At 41.3% G+C, this 21762-nt stretch overlaps 1 protein-coding gene across 1 annotated transcript in view; it reads left to right on the top strand.

Annotated features, from left to right (window-relative positions):
- Positions 1–2253: 2253 nt before the first annotated feature.
- The window catches only part of gpr39 (G protein-coupled receptor 39), a 25440-nt gene continuing 5931 nt past the window's right edge, over positions 2254–21762 (top strand). The window contains exon 1 of the mRNA XM_084362049.1: positions 2254–3379. Coding sequence (XP_084218175.1) covers positions 2596–3379 — 784 coding nt within the window. The 5' untranslated portion in view covers positions 2254–2595. The remainder of the gene's footprint in view (positions 3380–21762) is intronic.

Raw genomic sequence — 21762 nt, 5'->3', positions numbered from 1 at the left:
ATTTTGAGTTTTAAATAATTTTGGCATTTTACATCATAATTTCAACTTTTACACTCATAATTTTGACTTTCTATAATTTTTTATCTCATCATAATTACTTCTTTTGTCATTATTGTAATCTCACAATAAGGACTTGCCTTGGTCCTCCAGCTCCACGCCGGCTCAAAGTCGTCCTTACGGCTCCGATGCATGACTGATTTCTACAATGTAAATAATTAGAAACCCTTCTCATGTTTGTCAACCATTTAACTTCGACCCGTCTCCTCTAACATCCAGCAGCTGTCAGCAGCACAATACGACACATGATGTGTTTATCTCAAAGTCACACAGAAGAGTCTCTCACACACGAGCGCCTCATTATCGAGCTATAAGAAGCGTAATGTCAAGCTGCATGTAATTATAAACGTATGAAGCCGTAATTCAAATGAGATCTGAGGCGTAAATTAAGAGGCTCCGGTTTCAAACGGAGCAATCAACCCTGATTTTACTTCCCTCACATTTGACAGCTCACATCTGGCTGACAGTGTGACGGCACGCCGAGCACGATGGTTTAATTGACGGTATCTGACAATATTCAATCACAGTGAGAGGCCACTCCAAGCTTTTATCTAATCAGGTTCAGCCCGGAGACGTAATGTCAGCTTTGTCTGCTAAAGCAGACGCAGCCGTGAGCCTGGTGAAGTGTTTCTTTTAAGAATGACAGACTGACGGTGTTTAAAGAGAAAGTTCACCCCAAAATCAAAAGTACATATTTTCCCTCCTACCTGGGTTGTGTTGCAGAGATTTGGAGATTTCAGCCGAGGCAACTCGTTCTCACTCCGAGGGTTTGTCAAGATTGACTTTGTTTTTAAACAGTCAAGAAAAAAGAAAGAAGGAAAAGAAACGAGGACTGAAAGAGACAAAAAGTGAGGGACAAACAAGACGGAGGGAAGACGAATGAGGGACAGGCAAAATAAATAAGGGCCATCAAAAAAGGCGGGAAACAAACAAAGACAGGAAGAGTAAAACGTGACACATAAGGATGAAACCTACAAAATAAAACAGGAAATAACAAAACCCCAAAACCACGACAAGAGGGGTGAGTAGAGCATAACACTTTGACGAGTTCAGAATGAGAATGTTTTGTTGCTCAGTGGTGTTTTGAAGCCAAAAAAGCTCGACTTCCCGGCTGTGAAAATACCTGGATCGCCGACTGAGCAGGCTAACGTGAAGGGGGATAAAATAATTTAATCTTGCGGCTCTTCTAGACTTTCCAACTGTTATTGGACCGAATGGCTCAAAGTCTGACAGTGAAACGGATCATTCACGGGGGTTGTGACGCTAAAAAAAATGTATCCACCGTTTTACAGACTCTTCTTTCACAATTGGTCTGTTGTTGTCAGTGACGTACAACATAATGCTTCATATAAATCATAGCCTTGCCTGCGGGAAGTGGAATGGGGTCAATAGTCGATTTTAACAGGTGGACTTGCCTTTAAAAAACCTTTGTAGACCTGCTCATTTTGGTGGAAAAGCGGTATAAGCTAGCCTTTCATCCATGAGTAGATGCAAAATTCCTTCAACGCAGCAAAAGAAAGATTATCTGGAGTCACCAGGTCATGATTTCTGCAAAGAGACTTAGCTGTTGAGATTTTTAAATGTATTTTTTGCCACTTTGAGCACCACAAGCTGAGCGCCACTAGTTCATTTATATTTGAGAGAAGAAAAAGACATAAAAAGTCAGTTTATTTCAGAATAAAACAATCTAGATGGATGAATAGAAGTACAGCTAAGAGGAGAAATATGTTTATCTTCTTATCATCCTCCCAATCATGATTCAGTCTCTATCAGAGCTCCTGTTTCATTTTCTTCCAATGAATAGTCTGAATATGAACTCAGAGGAAAACACGTCCTCGTCAGCCGGCTTCCTGTTTGAACTTTTTAACTTCCCTACCTTGTCCACTTTTTACTGCTCTGTCTTCCTCTCTCATGTCTCAGCTCTCTCTCATGTTTGAGGTGAATGTCACGCAGGTTCACCAGCTTTATCTTCACCGTTATCTCCAAACAAAACTAGTGATTGTTAATCTCAGCTGCTTTGATTTAGCAGCACTCAGGCTGCCTGTTTAATGTTTAACTGCCCTGCCCTCGTAGGTGGGAGGAGGAAAGTTGAGTGAGTCGAGTGTTGGCTAACACTTTGCTCAGACTGAAGTGAAACCACCCGACTGTGGATCTACAGTTCGTTAGCTCTCTGGGATCCCAGTCGACCATCAGGAATGGGAGGAGACGGACCAGGCTTGGAGCCATACACCGGACTTTTGGAGACGAGACATTAAATATTTAAGGAAACAGAAGAAACAGCTGAAGAAATCCTCATATTTTCTTCTGTGCGGTGTCCTGAAATGACTCGCCTCCTGTGATTTGGGGTTTCTCACCTGCTGGATTACTCTCCTTGAAGAATCAGGAGTTATTAGAGACGAAAGACAAGTTTCAGTGTGAGCTGTTATCTTGCTCACCTCTGGATCTTGGCTCTGATCACAGCGACTGCGCCCAGCAGAGCTGATAAGCTAAAAGCACAGAATCAATACCAGGAAAATCAGAGCTCACAGCTCCGCAACCATGAGTGAGGAACCAGAGATAACGGAGGAGAAAGACTGGAGCGAGCTGGAACCCAACTACCCCCTCAAAATCTTCCTGACCGTGTTTTACAGCTTCATCCTGGTGACGGGTATTGTGGGTAATTCAGTCACTATCAGAGTGACGCAGGTGTTGAAGCGTAACGGCTACCTGCAGAAGAACGTGACGAACCACATGGTCAGCCTGGCGTGCTCGGACTTGTTGGTGCTCCTCATCGGCATGCCCGTCGAGCTCTACAGCGCCATCTGGTTCCCGTTCTCGTCCGCTTCAGGCAACGCTTCCTGTAAGATCTACAACTTCCTGTTCGAAGCCTGCAGCTACGCCACCATCCTCAACGTGGCCACGCTCAGTTTCGAGCGCTACGTGGCTATCTGCCACCCGTTTCGCTTCAAAGCCCTGGGTGGGAAACGCACCTCGGCCCTCATCACCTTCGCCTGGCTGGTGTCGGTGCTCGTGGCCTTGCCGTTGCTGATTGCGACGGGAACTCAGGGCCACATTCCCTTCCGCTCAGACATACCCGTCCAGAACCTGACGTTCTGCACAAACCTGAGGGAGCGCTGGGTGATGTACCGCAGCAGCATCTTCATCGCCTTCATCATCTACATGATCGTGTTGATCTGCGTGGCCGTCATGTGCCGCGCCATGATCCTCGTGCTCCGGAAGCCTATGGGATCCACGGACGGCGGCGTCGACGGGACTCAAAGAGCCTCCAAGCATGAAAGTGCAAAGGTCAAGACGGCCAGGAAGCAGACCATCATTTTTCTTGGTATGTTGTCGTTTTATATCTCCAAAAAAAAAGTTCCCTCTCTCTGTCTGTTTGTTTACTGCCTGAGCTTTAATACCTCCTGGGATCTTCGTGTCCACACATAAGAGAGGAAGTCTCCGAGGAAGTGTCAACACAAATGCTACCAAGTGTTATTGTTGGCCCGCTTTGTATGAAGGTGTGTGTGTGTGTGTGTGATGCTGCTCGGGATGTTCGGACGTTTCTCAGCCTCTTCATCTGTTTACACCAGCTGTTAAGTGAACCACTTTGACTGTCTGCCACAAGTGGAAGTAAAAAAGACAAACACAAGCTTATTCACAATGTTGTGAACATTCAGGTGATTGATTTTACACACGTACACGCTGAGACACGCTGCTTTGTTTAGGGCGTTCACGGAAACTGTGGAGATAAACCGTCTCGCTGCTGCTTGTTCGTGTAGGATTGAGATGAATCTATTGGAAGAAAAGGAGCATAATATTCAGTATAATCATCTGAAACTAAGAAGTTCAACACACCCTCGTCCCTAAACATTGTGGTTTGGTTTAAAATAAGTAAGTTACAGTACTTGACCCTTTGAACTCTGCAGTAGAAACGACCCACCAGTGCCTACATCGGTATTTTAGATTATTGTGGTGTCATTTCTTGGAGAATCTTCAAATGCTGAATATGCTCACAATTCCAAAATACACTTTTATTCAGTTCAATAACATTTGGAAATTCTAAAAGAGCCACACGATTAAATAATTAAATAATTCAAGTTAGCTGGGTGCCAAACAGGAAGTTATCGGGCTTGGTCAGCGGAAATCTCTAGTGCACTCCCTGTATGGGCCGCACAATGTGAAGGATATGCAGTCGAATCATTTGAGCAGCTCTCATAGAAATGAACGGGACTTCTCCTCCATGGATGTGTCCAGGTATAATGAATAGGTCCATGCTTGCACAGGGTCGGCCATGTTGTACCACCATGTTTTCACAGTAGCACACTGACTCTAGATGATGTTTTTTGTGTTTTTAGCAGCCACTGTCGGGGAGGGTGAGACAAGTTTGCAACTTGCAACCTCACCACTAGATACCAGTAAATCCTTCACACCGGACCTTTAAGTTTGTTTTTGCGTGATTCATCAACATTGTCGACTGCTGTGTTCGGTTCTCTCATGCTGTCCATTCATAATGATAAGACAGCCACTGTTACAATATCAAAGCTCCATGTTTTAACTCAAATCTCCAACCAAACATAAAGACAAGAAACAGAGAGAAACTTCACAAGAGACCTCACAGAGAACGGCTCCCCTTCCAGGTGGACAACGGATGCCAAAACTGCCGATAGTTGTCCAAGTCAGATATAATTTTAATAAGAGAATTTGCAGGATAAACACAGTGCAGAGCAGCGGGGGTGGACATCCAGAGGACACCAGCGTCGCCTCGGTCCGATGGACGTCAGCTAGCATCGGACAGGAGAAGGGAGGGACTCTGAGGCGTTAACAGATGCCGACATGTCTCACAACAGACACACCAAAACATACAGCCGGCAAACTCCCAAAGTCCTTTAGTCATACAGCAGAGCGGTCACAGAGAGCGACCACATGAATAAACACAACGCTGACAAGAAGCAGGACGCAGGAACTGAACTCCAGACACGGAGGAGGAAACTGTGAACTCACTCCTCTGCTCCCTGTTTCATGTTCAGATGTCTCCCAGTCAAAACAGTTTATTTGTAACGGAAAGGGAATTTATTTTACAACCTTTAAAGCTGCACAAATCAACATTTGTTGTATTAATGAATCAAATATAAAAGCTGTGTCTTCTGTGACCTCCAGCTGAACGGAGCTTCTTTCAGCTCATTGTTTTTTGGTTATTTTGCAAACAAGCACCAAAGTTTGGTGCTTGTTTGCATCTCAAATAACTCAACTCAACTCAATAACTCAATAAAACATGTACCTAACAAATAGGTTTGAGCATGTACTCAGCTGTGACGAGTATCCGGTACAGATAATCTACTTTTAACAAGTTGCATCCGAGTAAAATGCGTCAAAAGCTGTACTGGTTGACTGAAGTTTATTTATTTAAGCTGATAAAGATCAAAAACATGAATGTGAAGCTAAAATTCAGAGGCTGTTCTGTAAATGGCTTTAATAACTTATGTTAATAACATAATGTTTGTCCCAGCAGCTTCTAGTACGGATAATTTAAGTTAGTTTTAATCAGATAGTTGTTTTATTGCAGAAATGTTACATATTACATCTAAAAAAATCTAAAAAACTTCCGTAAACTCGATTTTTGTAGAAACAGTGATTCGTATTTTAAGAGAAAAGTGTCAACGTTTACGCAAGTGCATATTTACAGATACATTTATCAACCAGAATGTTCTCATGTATTATTTTCTTACTTTCTTTGAAAACCTGCCTCTGACTACAGATGGGAAATGTTTTTTAAAAATAAGAAAGCCTGCTGAGAAGAAGCTCTGCTACCTGCAGCTTTCTGATACCTGTCATCTACATCACAGCTGCCGCCTGCAGCTGATGGCTGGCCACAGGTTTTAAGATTGGTGGGCACATGACAGTTAGCGTGGTGCACAGAGGTCTGCTGCAGAGGAGGGAGCAAGCAGACGTGATATTTGAATAATCTGGTGTATATAAGAAGCATGTGTAGTGAAAGCAGCATATGTTTAGAGTGAAATTACTGTGTTTTGGTCCAAAAGTCAGGTATTTTTTACAAGACACTAAGAGAAAGCGTTCGTTGTAACAGTAGCTGTCTGTTGTGACGTCCTTATCTGCAACCAGAGTGGCCGTCACTACTCATCCTGGCCGTCACACACACCACCACTGTGTTTGAATACAGTCACTCATGATGTCATGTTGCATCAGTCTGACATTGAGCGAACACCAAATACAAATACGACCACATGGATGTGAATCACAGCATTGGAATTCATTGTGTACTCTCACAGCTCCATCTCAAACCTCCAGGCCATTGATTTAATAACCTGGCTGGCTGCTGATGGGGATTCAAGGTCGATGAAACACGTACTTGTATGTGATTATAACTTTTTGTTGTTGTTCCCACCTACAAATACTCAAGGTTTTCATATTGCCTCGAAACAGTTTTTCTTGACTGCAGATACATGATGAACAGAAGACAAACACCTCCATTTTGAAGTGAAATGTCAAAACTCTTTTATTCATCACATAATTTTTAAAAGTTACATTTTCTTTTTAAACTGTAAGGTAAGACAAGTTGAAGTCGGGGAAGATATGTGAGTGACACTTCACATCTTTGATATCTGTCGTGATTAAACAGCCGTAAACCTGCTTAGAAATATCATGAGAAGAGCCTCCTTATAACTTCAGAACTTGCCTAAGAATCTTCACGTTTTTAAGTTTGCTTCTGTATCAAAGTAATCCAGTGACACATATCTTCACATCAATGTAAACATAGCAAACAGGAACTGCTAATAGATAATTCGGCATACTTTTAATCTACTAATCTAATCTAATCTAATTTTGGTAACAAAATACAGTTTAACTGATTTTATCTGTCTTAGTCAGGCATTGTTCTCAGGCTTTATATCCAGTAGCTGCAAAAAGCATCTACAAAACTGTTAGTAAATTGCTTTATAAAGTGTGTATTAATCTTAATAAAGCAACAAAAAAGGCTCAGTAAGGGTGTAACAATGACAAAATAAGGTTTTTATTAACATTAACGTTTGTTTCTTTTAAGTTTCATCAAAGTGCTTATAAAATGTCCTATAATCTAACAAACGTATACGTATATGATGCTATTATTATTGCTTATATAGACTTTTTAATGTTGAGTGTCTTAAAACTTTATTACCTATTAACTGACAATGATTTCAAGGGCATTAATAAAGTGTCACCAACAAAATTACAGCGAGGAGTTGAAAAAAAGGCGAATACTGAATTAAGATTAATTTTTATTTGAGTAAATGAAGCAGGAAAAAAGAAAAAAATATACTTATACATGTCTCAAATATACCAAAAAGTATCAGTGGGCATGTTTTTTAAATTATATTTCTTATGGTGTTCCACAGGGTTCAATACTCGGCCCTCAGTTTTTTCCTCTTTATATGTTTGCATATAGTCATATTTTGACTTCATTTGATTAAGAAATCATAAATCAAATTTGGGGTTGCTACATACCAAGCCTCTGCGATACTTTTAAGGGTAATCAAATTGCTCATTTTGTCATTTAATCCTGTTTGCAGCTACAGAAAACGTTTAAAAAGTGACTTCAAAGTCATGACATTGATACTTGAACATACAACAGAACAATTATAAAACACTTGTTATCAATCTATTTTATTTGATCTCAGATCTTTCATTTAATTTTGTAAGATTCAACTCTAGAAGATGTTTTTCACTCTGATAAAAGCATCTTCTTCACTGTTGAGTTGTTAAAGCTGTGAGTATAACTGAGCTGCAGTCCTTCAGGACAGCCATGTATCAGCTGCAGAGAGTCACTGAGACGTTTAATCAGCCTCGCAGCGTCCTGAAGAAAAACAAATGATGGATCCGTGCCGACTCTCTGCTTACTCTTTTGCAGTTTATCTTTTAATACGATTCCGACAAATTAGGTCATCTAACTTCTTCTTCTTCTCTCTTTCTTCTTCATAAACAAAATAATTAATCAGTGAGCATTTTATTCCACATCATACTCCTCTGTGTAATTCTTCACCGTTTCCTTCAGGAGCACTCCAGCTGTGCTTTGATTAAATTACCAGTCGGTCGAACATCCTCCACAGTTCAGTGTCTGACGATGTGTTGAATCAGACTGAGTTTCTTTGCTCTGATGACCTCACATAGACGAGGAAGGGTCAGATGCATCACAACCACCTAGTAACATGAGTTCTTATCTATTAGTCACAATCCACGTGCAGCTTAATTGCTGAAAGAACATATTTGTTTTTTCACATTTCACATCCGCTGGTGTTAACTGATGACGATGGTGTCATGATGACTAATATCTTCATGATGGAGACGAGGAGGGTCGGCTGAGGGCCGTGACAGTGATGTGATAGTGATAATAAGGAGGGAAAAGAGAGCGAGTGACAATGGTTATTTATGGAAAAGAGTGGGAGGACGATGATGATGAAGAGTGGCAACGTCAGATGAAGAGAGTTCATGTGAACCTTTGTCAGTCAGTCAGTGAGAGAAGGTTTGATCTGAAGCCAGCTGTAGGGAAGGTTTGAGCCTCATTAAATCAATACAACACCTTTTATTACCTTTTTTAACATCTGTTTATTGGTATTTCAGATATAGAACAGTTCAGACTGAGAGTCAATCATACAAAATATATTATGTTTTATTAGTTGAAAGATCTCAAACTTTGTTTTAGTCTTAACACACGACTTAACCTTCAATGTTTAATTATTTAGTGGTATATTATTATTTAGTGTTCAAGACACAGTGTGTAAAGGGGTGCTGCAGCAATGCACCATATTAGAAAAATAATGTGTTTTTTGAAAATTAAAGTATGTAAACCTGTTCTACATGAACCCCCAAATAAAAGTATGAACCTGAAAATGTAAAGTTAGCTGCCAAAAGGTACTGAATTCACCTACTTCCCAGCTTGGAGGACCACTTACAGATGATGAAGGTTTGCACTCTGCAGTGGTAATTCAACTTTGCTGCAACACATTTAGCGAATACAAAACATTTTCCAAATTAATGTTTACAGTAATTAATTCCAACGTCAGCTGTATTTTAGTCTGAGAATATAATAATCACAGTTATGAGGAACTGCTCCCCGAACAGAAAGCTGACACGGCTGTAATGAAGCTGTGAGTTGATGAAGATGTTTATGGAGGTGGTGTGATTGACTGGATGGAGCTCCTCAGTGACAGAAGGTAATGTGATTTTGAATTACACATGAGCTGAAAGAGAAGCTGAGCAAAAAATAAAACATCACGAGGAATCTTCTGAAATGGTTTTTGTTTTAGAGGCCCGACTGAATGTGACACCAGAATATTTGACCGTTGTTGTCAGGACAGCGTATTTTTTTTAAAAGGTGGCTTTGATTTGATGCCGGAGGATTCATGTGGCCTCAAATTATCCCCGCAGGTCAGTTCAGGTTGTTGAAATGATGAAGATGTTTCTAGTTTTAACAGCCTATTGTGGAAATACTGTGGAATAAAAGCCCTCCACACTTCTTATATGGTCCTCTTAGCCTTTAGCTGGTAGTGGTTCGTGGGTTGTTCTGATAAATGTACAAAAGACAACTTGTGTTCAGGGTCGATCACGCCATCCTTGCCCGGTCCTTGAACGTTCCTACTCTGTAACAAGGGAAACATGGAAGAGAGGGAACAAAGCCTGTTGAATGCAGAATTCACCAACTGACCGTCAATGTTCAGTGGTTCGACACAACACCGAGTCTTTACTGTGTTTGGTGGGACTAATAAAGGATTATCTTGTCTTATTTATGGTTGTGGTAGTTTCAGGGTAGAGGACAGAGACGTAGATTTATTTATTTATTAATATATTCTGAAAACATACTCAGAAACATGTTCGGCACAGTTATTTCAGCGTTCGTACCTTAAATACATTCTGAAATATTCAGAGTCTTCGAGGATGTTTTTTAGTTTATTGAAACTCTTCTTAAAAATGTATCTTCAACCTGCTCTTGGCTCTCTGTGGCAGACACGCGTCCTTTGTGCTGTTATTCGTTCTTCATTTTACTCCAGAATGAGAAGTTAAAGCAAGAAAAAAGTTGTCTTTTGCAAGTCAAAGTAAAGAATCTGAATACTTCCTCCACCGCTGCTTGTTAGCCTGGCTGCATTATAATATCCTCAAAGCCACATTATCATGTGGATCTGCTTCATAATTCATGACAGTTCAGTGCTCATAAACAACAACTCAAGCAGCAATACCGGACTTCATCGCCTTCATAATGGAATATTAAATCTGGCTGAATATTAGTCGGAGGGTCACGACACAGTCTGCTGGCATCAACAGTTTCCCCTCTCCTCCTTATTGACTGCTGGATTACTCTGCTGCAAGAATGATCTGACTTCCAATATGATTCTGAATTGAATTGTTATTGCAGTCGGCAGACAAGAAAAGACCATCGAGTTCCAGTCTGATGCACCGCTCGCATAAAAACAGGCGTTCCTGTTGTAGGCGCTGATGTCAGTTATCTCTCAAGTGGCGGCCGCGGTCCCGTCAGCTCCTCCACTTTACCTTGAAATAACTTTTAATCCTGGTTGGGCTCGGCGACTTTGGAGAGTAATTAAAAGCAGTGAACATCCTCGTTAAGTAGCCCACACATCACGTCCAGGACAGGAGGTTAATTGCTTCAGATAGTTTTTTCAATCACTGGCAGCCGGCATCTGGGTGATGAATATTAATTCTGTTTTGCTGCCTTCAGCCTTTGGCCAGTGACCTCTGACTTTTACCAGACCATTTGTAATGTGGGCACTCGCCGAGGCTGAATTTATGTGAGAAGATGGAGTGTGTGTCGAGAAAAAAGAAAAGATCAGGGAGCGCTTTTGTTATTCTACAGCGCTTTTTATTCAAGATGTGTGCGGTGATAATCCCCCGTGTCTTCACCGGCGTTATCACCGAGTATCAAACAATACACAGAAGGATCTGGAGAGCTGAATGCTTTGTAATAAAAGTCAAATATATACCAATATATCATCTGAACCTTTGTAGCCTGTGTGTGAACGTGACATTTATCTTCAGGCTGGAGTAAATAAGGAACAAGAGTCCTTTTATTCTGACGACAAAGAATAAACCAAACAAAAAGGCATTTAAATAAAATGTTCAGGCAGCTGACGCATGAATAATAGAGTGAAAAATGCACCTTATCCCCTGATAGCTTTCATCCCTTAAGGCTCATTGATGCTTCCTTTGTGTAGGAAAATAGATACGTCCGCTTCATGTGTTGGCACGGATGTCAAACCAGGACCTCCAGTTTTCCTTCGCCACCGTCCAGCTGTCCTGTAGTACCTGTTTGTCTCTGTGCCTCGGTGAAGTAACATCAAACCGGTGCTGAAAACTTCTCACCAACTTGCAGAACCTCGGGTTGAACCTCAGCAACTTACTGAGCATTAGATTGATATTTTTTGTTATTTAGATATTGATCAGTGCAGCTTTCAAGGTGCTATTTGTAAAAAGAAGTTGAGTCTCATTTCTAACTTGTCAACAAACTGACGCTTTGGGATGGCAGCTGACGCGATCTACAATCCCAAAAAGTTTCAGAATGAGACTCAAAAATCAACTTTTCTTACAAATCACCTTTAACACTTCTGGAGTCTGCAATATTCTGTCTTGTGAGAATTATGAAGGCTGCAGTGGAAGTTAATGGAAATTCAGGAGACTTTAAGACACTCAGACCCCAATTATGTTTTATTCTTACCCAGAGACAAACTCAGGATTTGGTCTGTTACTGTGAGTGAAACTCAGTATTTGTTCATGCTGTGAGAACTCACCACGCAGGGGGAAATCCTCATTTACAATGCTTCCTTGTAACACTAGCCGAGTGCAAACACAGCTTATCATTAATTAGTCATACAGGAACAAACATCAGTAAGAACGGCACGAATAAGGTTACAAATTCTTCTGGAGATCATCAGGAAAACACTAACCAAAGTAGACGATCAGGCAGCGAGGTGATGACGATGATGATTATAAAATCATTAATTGATGCCTCTTGATAAGAGAATCAAGAGGTTTAGGATTCATAACTTTTCCTCGCCTTGCACTGTTGCACTGTCTTGCCTGTTCTCATCAGCCTCTTTCCACCTGCCATAGCTCATGAACTGCAGCGACAGCCCAATTGCCACCCATGACCCCCTCTCCTCCGGATCGATGGGGCTTATTTATTGTGCTTGACCAGACCCTGACTCCCCGTCGGCCTGTTTACGGCGCTTGGGTGGCCTCTTTCAAACCCTTTTACTATCAAATATAAAATAAACCTCTGGGAGGATCTGTCGGGCAGCTCGGCGAATGTGCCTCCTCCCCAGCTCTCCCTCGTCTCTCGGCGTCGTCCCTCTCTTTCTGATTGACAGCTACATAGTTTAGTAATAAGCTCCAGAGCCCTGTGGCCCCTCGGCAGCGTGCATAGCTGAAGGCAAACCGCCCTGCGAGTGACAGTCTGCACTCACCGGGCCGCATGGGAGACAATCCTGCATATGGCTGAGAGGGCGACTGAGTGGCTTCACGTTGTGTCAGCGCTCTGTGGGGAAATCACAGGTTTTCACTGCGTGGGTGTGTTTACTTATCTGTTTTACAGCACCACACTGTACCCGGAGATGCTGGAGCACCGCCGGCGCTCGGCACCGGCCTCTGGGATTGAGTGATGTCTGCATGATGAGAGCTGATCAGTTTAAAATGTTATTCTGATACTTTCCTCCCATGTGACTCAGAGTTTACAACATTTTGGCTCAACGTGAAGTTGGTGACATTTGTAAGAGTTAGTGTTGGTTTTGGCAAAATGATAATTGACACGTACAATTTGTCATTTTTGAATCAGTGGAGGAAGAAACTCTCACAGACCGGATCCCTAAAACAGTATCAGCTGATTTTTGGCTGTTAAAACAACATCGACATGCTGTAGTAACACACACACAAGTTGTTGGGAACCGTCGCTGACACAATTCCCAGTAATAAGTCCTGCGTTTGCTGTACATTTGGATCTGTTTGGATTTCATCAGGCCCGTCTCCACCACGTTACGGTCACGTTACGGTCGCCGGAGCTGATCGTGGCCGTTCCAGACGATGCTCGTGCTTCGGCAACATCCCAGAAGTTTCTCTCCGCTCTGCTCCATCAAGAAGATGTGCCGAGTCTGTTTTTGAAGGAAGCGGCAGGCTCGAGCCAGACATGAAGTCAGACAGCAGAGCGGCATAGTGCATCCGGTCAATGTTCAAAACATCACAGATTTGATCCACTGTTAATGTGAAGGTATTGATCGGCGCGGTGTATTTTACTTCACGTCTCGTTAAAAGAATCAGTAGTTTGACGAGCAGATATTCGGACACGTTTGAAGTTAATCTGATGAACCTCCACAGACGTCTGAAGTACAGACGGCGGTAATGCTCCCAGCTTCAACACAGCATGCAGGACTAAAACCTTGAAGAGGGATTAGACGTGTGACTTACTGGTGCGCCGACACTCACTCGCAGCACATAACTCAACTCTGTGGGAGGCTCGTCAGGCTCAGACTCTCCTGGAAGTCATATTTCACGATATACTGAAGCCTTTCCTGACACATTCATAACATCCTGGTAACAGCCCTGTTTTTAAGATTAAATTCAAATCAGTGATCACTAAATAAATGTGTCAGGGGGTGTGAGATTTATGCTCGCTGGTATGAGAATAATATTCACCTGTGTGTCTACTGAATTTTAACCAGAACAGAAAAAAACATGTATATCTAAACATGTAATGACTGAACTGACTAGACTGAGGACTTGGTGCTGCTGGTATGTAGTGATGATGTCAGGAACCGGTACCGCACTCGTTGATGAAATACGAATGTGTGGGTACAACGTAAAAGAGAGAAACCGATCCAGTCGACACGAGATCAATCGTCAGTAGTAGTAGTAGTAGCATCAAGTCAAACCGAGCCGCACCAATTTACGATTTACTGTGCTGAGCCGAGCCGGGCGATGGACCTGCTCCAGAATAGTAGTAGTTATTCACGATCAGCTGTTTCAGCAGTCGTGTTTAGCTACTGCTGCTGAAAACACGTTTCCTGTAATGCTGCTTCATAATGAAAGATTTTAAATGACTAAATCATTTCGGGGCGTATAGGAAATGAAACCTGTTCTTCGATAGTCTGGACAAGTATGTCATTGGTTTAAGACAAATCAAATCAAATCAAATCAAATTTTATTTGTATAGCCCAAATTCACAAATCACAGTTTGCCTCAGAGGGCTTTACAATCTGTACAGAGACGACACCCTCTGTCCTTCGACCCTCGATTCGAGTGAGGAAAAACTTGCCCCAAAAAAGGACACATCTTGAAGCAGGGAGCCCGGATGTGGTGGAAATGCTAATCCCTGCTGGCAGATGTAGAGCCAGGCCGGCAGATGTGACGGAAAAATGGCTTGTTTTGTTTGCACGGGTGAAGCAGATGCTGGTCATTGTTCAAACTGAACCTTTCTGCACCACCGACACAAAAAGCTTTCAATTAAAAATGAAAGAGTGAGAGATTGAAGAACTGATTAAAAGCAAGTTTTCAGCTCCACATCCGAACGCTGCAGAGCCGCCTCTCTTCAGGAATCCATCACAGCACGACTGAAGTTGGGAAATTGCTTTGTTCCCTAACGAGGGACCTTTGTCATGTTGGATGTTGCTGAGGGTGAAGCTGCAGGCGCAGCAGCGAGCAGGTGGGGTTGGAGGAGCCTCTTAATGTCCTGCGGGACGCAGCGCTTCAAGGAGCGCTGCCTCAATCAAAGCTTACTGGCATGTTTTATCACATTCACCCTTAAAAGCAATTAAAACGTGGAGGATGTGCCCCGTAGCATGAAGGATGATTCACACTAACAGCGTTGTTACAAAAGGACTGTTTTTCCTCTTTTGTTGTGATGTTTGCTGTGTTGCAGCGATGATGAAGAAGTCCTCATGTTGAATGAGTTTGACATTAATGATGCACGAGGCGTTCGTTTTAATATACAGCAACTTCTTCGTACTGAGATAAGATAAAATAACACAAGATAACGAGACTTTACAAGCGGCTGCTCATAGTTACAAACTCCGTCTTTGTCTTACAAGACAGATAAAAAGAGAGGGAGCCATTTTGACTCCAGGTGGACAGAAACATGACTTCAAATAAATGCTAATGTTGCTCAGCAGGTGCCTGATGTGCGTCTCCCTCAGCGACATTTGACGACCCCACAATGACACAAAGACCTTATAACCTTATATTCAGGGTTTGGGTTCTAATAAGCGAACTAATCAGTACTGAGATTAACGAGCCAGCGTGGACGATACCAGAACCTTAAAGCCGAAGCAGCTAAATGGAATTCAGCCATTAATCTTATCACTTCTGTGCTTTTCCTCCTGTGACATCTTTAAAATGTCTTCTGCAAAAAAGGCTGATTAAAATGAGCTTTTTCACTGAACACCTTCATAATTTTAGCTCCGATCAGAGATGTGAAGTTTTCTCCTTTATTGGCAAAGTCCTTAATCTATTTCTGACTGCCGGTCTTAATTATGTGGATCGGTCTTTTATTTGCCGCTTCCTTCAAGTTGCCAGTTTCCTAATCTTCTATCAGCAGTCTGTCATTAAATCCTGAAGCTACAACGTGTTTGATTTTGGGAAACTCTGGTGCAGATATCTGTTTGATTTCCTCCCAAATCCCTCTGTTCTGCAGACAATATGAGTCAGCGCAGTAATGAGCTTCAGTCATGATTACAGTGTTGGCGGTACAGAAGCGGTGACACCCCTCACACAGATAAATCATCTTTACTAACAGCCGTTCACATTTACAACACACACATTTCAAGAATCAACCTGGTTGATGAGATCACAGCAGGTTTCTTCAGAGTGTCCGGCACTGTCACATCCCTGTCATCAGACACTGAACAGCAATTATCACCTTTACTCCTGAATTATTATTAGTCTACAAACTGAAGCTGTGAAGAAGTCGGACAGGATGAAATTAACAGCTCAAAGCCACTTGGTTGTATTACTTCAACCTCTGATAACACGTTAAACTGTGCAAAGAAAAATGAGTCCTTCAAAAGAAGGTTAGAAGGTACAGCCACGTTATTACTGTGCTGAGATAACAGATGGCCGGCTGAACAAACCCAACCTTTGTAAACCTCGAACGCACTTCATCATTAAACCGACAGGATTATAATGAGTACCTGTGGTCGTCATTGTGCTGCTAGTTTGTTAATTTGTGACGGTGAATCAGGATGATGTGCAGTCATTCACTGGAGTTGGGTTCATTTAAAATAAACAGTTAAGTTTTGACTTATTTTCCAAAAACATGTACTGCAGGGAATATCAATCAATCAATCGATCTATATCTCAATGTTTTTTTAACTTTTCCTGAATTGTTTTTTTTTAGTTGTACAGTCAAAGGAATACCAGTCAAACTGGTTTATTTATTTTGAGAATGGCTTTCTGTTTTTGCAAGTGAACGCTAACACAAACACACTTTCTTTCTTTGTGACCGAAGACAAGAGGCAGAAATCTGTGAAATCACATCAGTGTTGAATAAAATAAAACATGTAGTAGGAGTTGAAGTAAGTACTCCACGTCCTCTGAGTGACTTTGTGCATCGTGGGCGGCTCAGATAACTTTGCGATCTCAACAAAGTGAAGTGTGAATGTTTCCAAATAGGCTTTCAAGACTGAGAGGAGGTTTGAGACACATTCTAGCCAGATGTTGAAAAGTTGTAAATGCATCTGTCTCTCGAAGACCTATATGTGATCTTTATTCCCCTGATAGTGTAACTACGTCAGTAAGCAGATGACAGACATGTCTCTCTTTCTGATTTGTCTAAAATAAAGTGTCTAAAAACAACTAGACCACTGTTACATATCACACAATGAGCTGCATACTTTCAACGATGTTCAAACCAGAGAAATCGGTTCACTTGTTGTGTGTCATTTGGGGGTTTTTTGGCCACTGTCAGCACGAGTGAAGCAATTTATTCTCTTTTGTTACTGGCACAAGTTTGACTATTGGATCTTTTGTGTTTATTCGCTCCAAACAGCAAGATTACTTTATTATCCGTAAGCTAGGGAGCGATGGCAGAAACTGCATATACTGCGTTGACAGCAACAAGGAAAAACTCAGTTGAACTGCTGTGGAGCCATGCGAGTTAGAGCTTGAGAAGACAATGAAAGGTTTGCGTTATGGACAGTTGTTATTTAACTAAAGACAGCTAAACCGATAAACATAAACATAGCGCATAATTATTTATTTTGTCGGCAGTTACTCAACAGTTTCTTCACTGGACTGAAGAAGTTGTCCAGTGAAAACCACGTCTCCAAATTTGATGATTTTTGATTTTTTGATGAAGTTTTGAGGTCCAAGTTCCTCATATGTGTGTATATGACAGTATAAATCAAAGGGTTAGGGTTACACTTGACATGACGAGTGTAAATGGGGCCAAATATTTTTCAGAATATGCATCTGGCATTCATAATTCAAGTGGGGAATTATGAAACTGCTAAAGAAAAAGTTTCAGCACTCAAGTGTCACATCAGCCAAATGAAAGCAGCCACATAAGTGGTGTCAGAATACAGTGAAAAGCACATTTTGATAATCTGTGTGCTTTTTTGTATTCAAGAGGTTCTCGACGAGAGACAGGCTGAATAAAGAAAATCAAAGAGGTGTCACAGATGTCAAAGATATTCTGAGTTTTAGCGCCAGTATGGAATGAATAATAATAAAGTTGAGTTGAGGAGATGAAGGTGATAAATCTCTGTAGGTGTAATATCTGATAGACGACACCTCCGTGTTTTACCTCGAGGACGGAGAGTCAGATTCATCCATGAAGTTGTTTTCTCACAGCAGATTCAGTGACATTGTGTTCAGCCCGCTCTGTGTTACTGTACTCCTCTCACCCAGTTAATGAAGTATTATGTACACTGTAATTTAATCAGGTAAAAACCAACATCTGCTTCAGTCCTGAATCCTCTCCAGCAGTAATGTGATTGATGCAGGCTTGTGAGCGGTGTTGTGCTGAACGGGGATGTGCTGTTACGAGTACACTTGCAGTCTTAAATTGAATTCACCAAAAGCAATCAAATTCAGCGAGGTTGTTTTCAGAGCTGAAGTACTTTCACGCTGGTCGTGGTCTTGACTCCGGTCTCCAGAAGTGTTTTGATTGTGGCTCCAAACACAGTTTATAAATCTCTCATGAACAGTCTGAAAACTGTGGCGTGAAACTGAAGTTTATTTATATTTACGTGTTTATCGTTTCAAACTCAAATGTTTTGCTTCCAAAGGGGAGTAATGAAAACAGCCGTCGCTTGAAACTGACATCATTACTGTTGATGATCCATCTCAAAGTAGAGGAATATACTCTTGAGGTGGGTTCAGACAGAACGAGAATTTTCTTTGGCAGTAACAGAGCCCGATCTGAACTCGAAAGGCGTTATGAATCTACAGTGTAGATGACCGAGAAAAGACATTTGTTCTACCCACATAGATATTAAATAAAGAAATATATACAGATATTTTGTATCTAGGGTTACACACATACTGATTCTCATACAGAGCTGGAAAGTAATGAATAGCCTTTGTGTTGCATTTAAAGTGTTGTCACGTAAATAACAACACCCAACACCGACAGCAGGTCGGTCACTTAACAGACTTACCACTTAGTTTCATACTCATAGAATCTGGGGTTACGATACGTAACGTATCAAAAATTTGGTGTACTTTTGTAGTGTATTTTCACCAGAAGAAGTTGGAGGCACTTTGTCAATTAACGAGAGTGAACCTGACCCGAACCCTTCAAAATCTGAACCCGGCCCAGCCCATCAGGTCCGGACGGGTTCAGGTCGGGTATCCATGCCCTAATCCAAACAGCCAACAAACAGACTTCAAACATTTTCAACTTTTGTGACAATTCTTCCATCAGTTTGATCAACCGGCGTCCGATAATATCTTCGGGCATATTTACATTTACCTTTCATGCTATTGTGTCTAAAATATGACAGTTCAGCCTGACTGAGCTCAGAACTCACTAGAAAATCTCTTTTATTTCACTTTCCTTTCTCTTCTGTCTTTTTTCATTCTTTGTCCGTCCGTAGTCCTCCGTTTACTGACCACTGAACATCATCTATACTTTACTTATCATACTCATCACTCACATTTATACTGAATAACTTTTAACCAGCAGTGCTATAAAGTCCTGGCACATACAGACCAAACCATTGGAAAGCAGTATGGAGTAGATCAGATGGACACATGTAACAAGTACAAAGTGCAGGTGTGTTACTATTACCGCATCATTTACGACCTCGTTGATAAGATATTTGACCTCACTGCTAACATCAGAGGCACCTCCACTTGATCAGAGCTCTGTAAATACAGCTAATCATCACCTCATTGCTTTGCTCAGCATTAAATCTAATGTCAGGAACAGCCGGCACCATATTGAGAGCTTATACACAACAGATGTTGTAGACCAGCTCTGCAGGCGGAGAACATAATCACATCATCTGCGTACATAAAGAGATTAATTATGAGATCATGAAACCACCACCAGCAGATGTTTTTACAAGCATTTAGCTTCCCCAGCAACTAAAACCTGACGGGACATAACGCCTGAGTCTTTCTAACCCCTTTAATGATATGATTGTGTAACCTGGGCGGTCTGAAAGTCAAAGAAAGACTAATTAAAATGGTTCGCTTCCAGTTCACAGTTTGGCACCATTTTTACATGACTGATTTGATCAAAAGTCTTCAAAACATTAAAAAAAAGCCACAGTATGGTGAAACTATTGGTGATAATCTCTGTTTGAGTAAATATGCGTAGATCTTAGACACGCTTGCGGCACCACAAGCTGCCACAACAGCTTCAATCCTGAATAGACTTGTCTCTCGACCTCTACTGAACATTATTCTGCACCAAGTAGAGTCTCACACTTTGGTTCAAAATCTCACATAGATATTAAATTTTGATATCGGGTGACTGTGACGGTCATAGCATTTGATTTACATCAATTCCATACTCAACAAACTCTTCAGTGACCCCTGGTGAAGCATCTGCATTTGTTATGTTTCCTCAAGCAATTATTCAGATTTCACTGGATGTCTTTGATATTTTAGATGTAAACTGGATCACTGGTTTAAGACACACCTTCAAGCAGGTAGACCAGGTGTGGTGGAAATGAGAATCTGCTGCGCCGAGTCAAACTGAGGCCAACAGATGTGATGATAAAAAGGCATAAACCCTAATTTGTGTGACACGATATACTTGGAAATCACAAAGCAGGTGCCGTCTATGTTAAGTTTATTTGAGATTTTTAGATCACAGGTGCGTAAGTTGGTGGCGCTAATTCTCGTACGTGAAGACTTCTTATCTAATTCAGTTTCCATGGCACATCTGCAATTTGTTTGTATCGATATAACAACTTTTACACCTCTGCCAAGCGTAAAAACTTTTCTTCAAATCCTTTCAAATGTTGTTTTTCCATCCCCCTTGTTTTAAAATGCAAATTGAGAATGTGCATTTTTGTCAGACCGCAGCTCTGCTCGACAACATCTGTGTATATTTATTAGCATCCTTTTTTTTTAAAAAAGTTTACAAGATAACAAACATGAATCTCCAGATCCAGATTATCTATCAGCGGCGCCGATGTCTCTGTGAGAAAATCTCTCCTAAAATAAATCCATTATAAATAATTTCCCTCTGCGACTTACTCAAGTTTTTATTTAATGCTTTAATGACTGAGAATCTTCTGTTAGCCTTCAAATTAATTCGTTCACACTCCTCCTGGATTTAGTCCAACGCTACAAACAGTCACGTCTTTCTCTATTTGCCGTGAGGGAGGAAATCACTTTATTTGTGTCTGACAGACTCATAAATGACTTTGGATTCTCCCTGTCTGAGAGGCTTTCGTGGATAAGATGTAGTAAATTCATTACAGTTGTTAGAGAGCAGGAAGAAACCTTAATTGACCTCCAGTCACAAACACATCTGCAATCACTCTTCATGGTTTTAATTCAGCCTTCTGTGTCAGGTGGGCGTTTGCCACGAGGGACAACACGATTAATGCCAGAAAATTAAAAGAATAATCAGGCGATGTTTGACTATTTGAATTAAGGATAATTTTTTCCCCGTGATCGATGTCTACCTGGCACTATCGGAGTTGTCCTGCTGGTTAATTCGAACCATCTGGCAACTCAAAAAACTCATTATTATGCAGTTAATGTGCCAAAATTCAAGTCGACAAAAAGCTCCTTTATACTCTCAGTGGGTGTAAATCATCCACGGCGCTTCTGTCGACTCTCTTCTGACAGTGTGTGTGGGTTCAAGGCATATTTGTACTCGCTGTCATCGGCTTTGATAGTGTTTGCCGTCATCACAGGTTGCTTATTATCCGCGGGACAGACTTTCAACAACTTCATCCGATGTCTGACGAGAAAATCCAACCAGATCAATAAGGAGGCGGCTGAGATGACTAATGCCACTGATTTTCCTTTTATTTTCATTTCCCTCACCAGTAAAGACTTTAAGTGGGTGCAGTTTATTATGTTGTGTGTGAGCTCCAAAACTGAAATAGACAAGTCAAGAAAATACAACTGGATGCAACAGTAAGTCATTAAGAACGGCGTGAAAAGGAAATATAAAGCTTTATAGCTCGGTCCTTTTAATGCCAATCAGATTAAAAAATATTATCTCTCACTGGCTCATTTGGTCTTTAAACCGATTAGTTTTCCTCTTCTTGTAGT

Source organism: Pagrus pagrus, assembly GCF_965226575.1.
Source record: "Pagrus pagrus genome assembly, chromosome: 9".
Classification (NCBI taxonomy): Eukaryota; Metazoa; Chordata; class Actinopteri; order Spariformes; family Sparidae; genus Pagrus; species Pagrus pagrus.
The sequence above is the reverse complement of the archived record's forward strand: the minus strand, read 5'-3'. Positions and strand labels throughout refer to the sequence as shown.